The 5,000-nt window shown below is 41.2% G+C and overlaps 1 protein-coding gene across 1 annotated transcript in view; it reads right to left on the minus strand.

Moving 5' to 3' along the window:
* LOC138003448 (E3 ubiquitin-protein ligase MIB2-like) overlaps positions 1-5,000 on the minus strand; it is a 39,053-nt gene that overhangs the window by 8,918 nt on the left and 25,135 nt on the right. The window contains exons 13-15 of the mRNA XM_068849523.1: positions 2,566-2,692; positions 942-1,136; positions 1-18 (exon numbers count right to left, since the gene is read on the minus strand). The exon at positions 1-18 is cut by the window's left edge and continues 179 nt beyond it. Of these exons, the coding sequence (XP_068705624.1) occupies positions 1-18; positions 942-1,136; positions 2,566-2,692 (340 nt within the window). The remainder of the gene's footprint in view (positions 19-941; positions 1,137-2,565; positions 2,693-5,000) is intronic.

The following is a 5,000-nucleotide window of genomic DNA, read 5'->3' on the forward strand; positions in this document are numbered from 1 at the left end:
TCCCAACTCTTGCAAAAGCTGCAATAATGGAAGCGAGAACAAATCAAGGCAACTTAGATGAGCATAACAGACGATTTTGAGCAAAAAAAAGCTTTGTGGTTTCTTTAAACATGTTTTTTTCCCATGTGGATAAGAGAAAGTAATTCCTTTTTTTGGGCAAAAATATTAAAAAGACGAATGTGGCGTGATCATACATACACGCATATTTACTTAATTGACCACTCCCCATAAGGGCTTTTCAGGGCCAATGAAACGGAATCCATGAAACAACATAACAACAACAACAACAACAACAACAACTGTTAAGAATCCCAACTGGCCGGAGGCAAACCAGTTGGCTATTTACAAGTGCAGCTGTGAAGTTGAACCAGGGACTACAAGGAACAAATTCACCGAGTGGTCAGAATGGGTCTTGAACCCGGGATCTCTGGGAGTCACGCAGCAGGTCTTGTAACGTATAATGTGATTGACTCGATACCCAAGCCAATAACAAAAGACTAAACAATTGAAACAAAGACTTAGACTTAAAAATATCAAACAATAGTACGTTACGAGAGCTGCTACATTACCGATCTCCGGATCTCAAGAAAAGCGCCCTAACCACTGGGCCGGCCAAACGTCGAAATTCAAATGAAACGAACTAAACAAGCGGAATTAAGTTCGTTACTCTTATTGAAATGAATGAAGGGGTAGTTTCTAAAGAAACTGTGGTGCTGCGTCGGTGGGGAAGTAGTACACAAAAATTTGGTTTTATCAACGGAGTTGATAATGTAAATTGGCCACACCGTACAGAGATTCTAATTGAAATGAGCTTGCATCTATAATAGTCACTTGCATTGCCGATAAAGATGCCTGGGTCTGGAAGCCACCATCAGAAAGTAAGAGAAGACCATACTTCGTGTCTCAGTAGTGTGATCACCATTGCAAAAGCGTTCCCTTACCCCTCTTATTCCAGCGGCACCCATGGCTTGGTGTATCACTGCCAAATGAAGCGGCGTGTCTCCATCGTTGTCATCAGCGTTCACATCGGCGCCGTGCTCGATGAGTAACTCGATCATATCTGTGAATGCTTCACTTATTGCGAGCGACAAAGCTGTTTGTCCTCTAGTGTTTCGTAAATTAATGTCACAATGGCCCTGAAAACGTCCAACATCCAAATCAATGTCCGTGGTCTTATAGCTCACAATAGACCACTGTCGAATTCTCACGGCTGGACTGGATCTAGCATGAAATGGAGGCTAATGCGGGCAAACCTTTTTAAATGCAAATTAATTTGCCCGCATTAGCCTCCATTTCATGCTAGATCCAGTCCAACCGTTAGAATACGAAACTGGCCTATTGAGAGTCTTAGCAACACGCTTCGGCAAACGGCCAACTTCAAGCTGAAATTCGCATTCAGCCAAAAGTCAAAGAAACGGACGGGGTTGTGAGAGCCAGCGAGCACTGCGAGTCATACATGCGAGGCACATTAAATCATTTTTTTTAGGCTTAGGAAGCTTTCCATTTGACAGAACCGACCAGACCGGGCATTTGGAAGGCCTTGCTCTAAAACGCCTTCAAATTTAACATACTTCCAGGATGTTATTTACTCCTCCAGAAGAATGAGAGGGATTTTCTTGCAAGAGTTCCTTCACATTCGTGCATTTTCTTTGCAAACTGATGGGTCTGGCAGGCAAGTTCTGACAAAAGGAAAGCGCCCTTAGATTCCGAAAATTGAGGCTAAATTCAGTCTAAGTTGAGCCTAAATAAGGTTTAGGGTTAGCTTACTGAGCTTTGGGTTGCTTCGGCCATTATTTAAAGCTACTGCTTAAGTCTCGCTGGTAAATCTAAAAGCCACGTGAGCCACGTGTAAGAGTCACTTTACATCAGCTTTACCACGCTTAGATTTAGAATACTAAGCCTAAAGTAAATTAAGTCTACAGAAAGGTTAGGGTTAGGTATCAACATTACTTTAATCTTATCATTCGCATGGCTCGCAGGCTTGCACTTTGTCTTAACTCAAGGAAACGTGTTTGATTGCTTGTTATTTAAAATTTATTAAATTAATAATAATAATAATTTATTTAAGCGCCAATGGATTTAGCACAAGATCAAATCAAGTATTGGTTTTTTGTGGAGGGGAAAACCGGAATACCCGCAGAAAAACCTCTCGGTGTCGAGTAGAGAACCAAAAAACTCACCCCACCTATGACGCCGAGTCTGGAAATCGAACCCAAGCCACATTGGTGGGAGGCGAGTGCTCTCACCACTGCACCAACACTTCCGGCTCCTTTTCAATGTGGCCCGGGTTCGACTCCCGTTCCGGGCGTCATATGTGGGTTGAGTTTGTTGGTGGTTCTCTCGTTGCTCTGAGAGGTTTTTCTCCGGGTACATGTACTCCGGTTTTCATTCGCCGAAGGCGAGGTGGCACTTCGTGACGTGACTTCGTGACGTGACGTGACGTGACGTGACGATTTTCACTACCAACGTTTTACTCATACATTACTGTGGTAATAAATAAATTATATTTGAAAGCATCCACATACAAACATTGCAACTCCAAAAGTCCAATATTAAATGACTTACCGATAAGAGAAGGCATCGAGCAATTTCAACGTGACTGTTGAACGCTGCCAGATGAAGCGATGTGAAACCATCCTCTTTGGGTATTTCAATGAGGCCAGGGTACTTCTCGCTGATTTTCTGCACAGCACTAAACAAGAAAAAAAGAAAGAGAGAACAAAATCCAAGCTTGTCCCTTTCATGCTCAAGATCGAAACGTTCATTCTCCTAACTAGTACCATAGATTTCTTTGTTGAGTGTTATATCAAGATCACACCATTTAAGCTGATAATAATCTTCGTTCTCAATACTCGTACGATTGACATTTAATGGGAATTGTGAGGAGAATTTACATACTGATCACTCCTGAGTTAAAGGGTTAAACAAGACTCAAGGCCCAAGGCCTCGTGATTCCGCTGCACTTTTCTCTACCAACTGTTGTAAACTGGTTTATTATTAAGAGAACAAAATCAAACTCGCTTGCCTACAATATTTCTTTCTCCCCTTTTTCTCCGTTTCGAAACTCTCCTCTCCTTCTACACTGACTCCTATGCAAAAGGCATCTGTCAACAACTAATTATTTTGTTACATTATATAATCACGCAATTTCCGACACCACTACATTACGAAGAAAACATGACATTATGAGCAAAAAATCGATTTTTAAAACTATATGTTAACGAAACACTAAGTGACCAAAGTTTTAAGCCTTGATTTCAAAAAGACACTCGTTTATTTTAACTGAAATTTTCCGATTTAATGGTTCGCCATTACTATCTTTAATATTTTGGATCAAGGAGAAAATGACGTCAAAGACTCACTCCTTTAAGAATACAATGCGTGTGAACGCGGCTGAATAAATAAATTCCTACTAATTAGCATGAGAACAACATCATTTACGTAAGAAAAGCAGTGAGGTTTCTATCAAAGCAAGGTCAATTCCAGCCTCACCTTCATTCAAAAGGCCAGGTGACTAAGCACACGACTGTAAGATGGTCTATTTTGACCTCGTCAGTCTACCGCAACGCTATGTATTTTTCATAAAGTGTCTCACCTGACTGTGGCGGATCTACGCATTCTAATCACAAACATTTTGGTTAAATGCTGCAGTCTTGAGATTCTTTTGTCACAACGTGACAACGTTGTCTCGTGTTACAACGTAACTAAATCTAAAACAATAAACAAACTGCGGTGATAAACATATCAAAACTTATTTTAACTTGACGTTTCGTATGATACAGTGACGGTTGAACAAATTTTAAACAAACAATTAAACAAGCCAGCTTACCCTGCTCATATTACATTTATTTGTTAAGAACATTGTTCTTAATCTAGTTACTAGTCTCTCCCAAAGTTTTACACATATACAAGATGTAGCAAGCAGTCCGCGCTGCAGGCGACCTATTGTGCTGGATCAAGGATTACTTAGCTGACCGCTCCCAAGTTACAGTCATAAATGGATTCCCGTCCGAAACCTTACCGGGGAAGTTTGGGGTGCCGCAGGGATCTGTTTTGGGACCTACTCTGTTTTCATTGTTTTGCAATGATCTACCTGACATAGCTGGAGTTAGAGAATGCGAAATTCACATGTATGCGGACGATACGACCATCTACGTGGCTGAGTGATCTCCTGACAAGGTTGTAGCGTCCTCCAGAAGTTGTATGAGTGGTGCTGCCGTAGTCGCCTCATACCCCACTGCGGTAAGACCGAGTGTATGATTTTAATGCGAGGCCAGTTTGTTGGGCCATTGCAAGCAGTGTCATTAGGGACCAGTGTCGTCAATCAAGTCAAGTCAACTAAGGTGCTTCGGCGTTCAGTTTGACAGTGATCTTAATTGGAACGTTCACGTTAAGGAGTTAATTAAGTCTTTCACGCAAAAAATTGAATCTTCTTGGGTTAATTTTACCATCGGTCACTTGTGGTTTGGTTTTATGGGGCTCCTGTGGCAAATCGCTCTTTGATATGCCGGAGAAAATACACGTATGTGCCCCTAAGACCATCTACAACCTGGATTGGTATACACCTAGCGACCAAGGTCCTAGCCCGAAGCAACTGGTTTACTATTAATAGACCTATTTACAGTTGTGTGCTTAGTTACCTGGCCTTTAAATGAAAGTGAGGCTGGTGTTGACCTTGTTATGATACAGACCTCCCTCCTTTTCGTATGTTAATGATGTTGTTGTCATGCTAATTAGTAAGAATTTAGATAGGAAAAGTAGTGAGGTTTCTATCAAAACAAGGTCAACTCCAGCCTCACTTTCCTTCATAGGCTAGGTAGCTAAGCATACAACTGTAAAATGGACTATTGCTTGTACGAATACACATCGCTTTCATTAGCACACGACTGTTTTTATGATTTTTCACCTACTCCTATTAAGCAGCTATTTATGAAATGTGATTGTAACTATAACCTGCAAAGGAAATTGACCTTTTTGTTACGGAAGCCGAAATCAGAACT

This window comes from Montipora foliosa, chromosome 5 (genome assembly GCF_036669935.1).
Source record: "Montipora foliosa isolate CH-2021 chromosome 5, ASM3666993v2, whole genome shotgun sequence".
NCBI lineage: Eukaryota > Metazoa > Cnidaria > Anthozoa > Scleractinia > Acroporidae > Montipora > Montipora foliosa.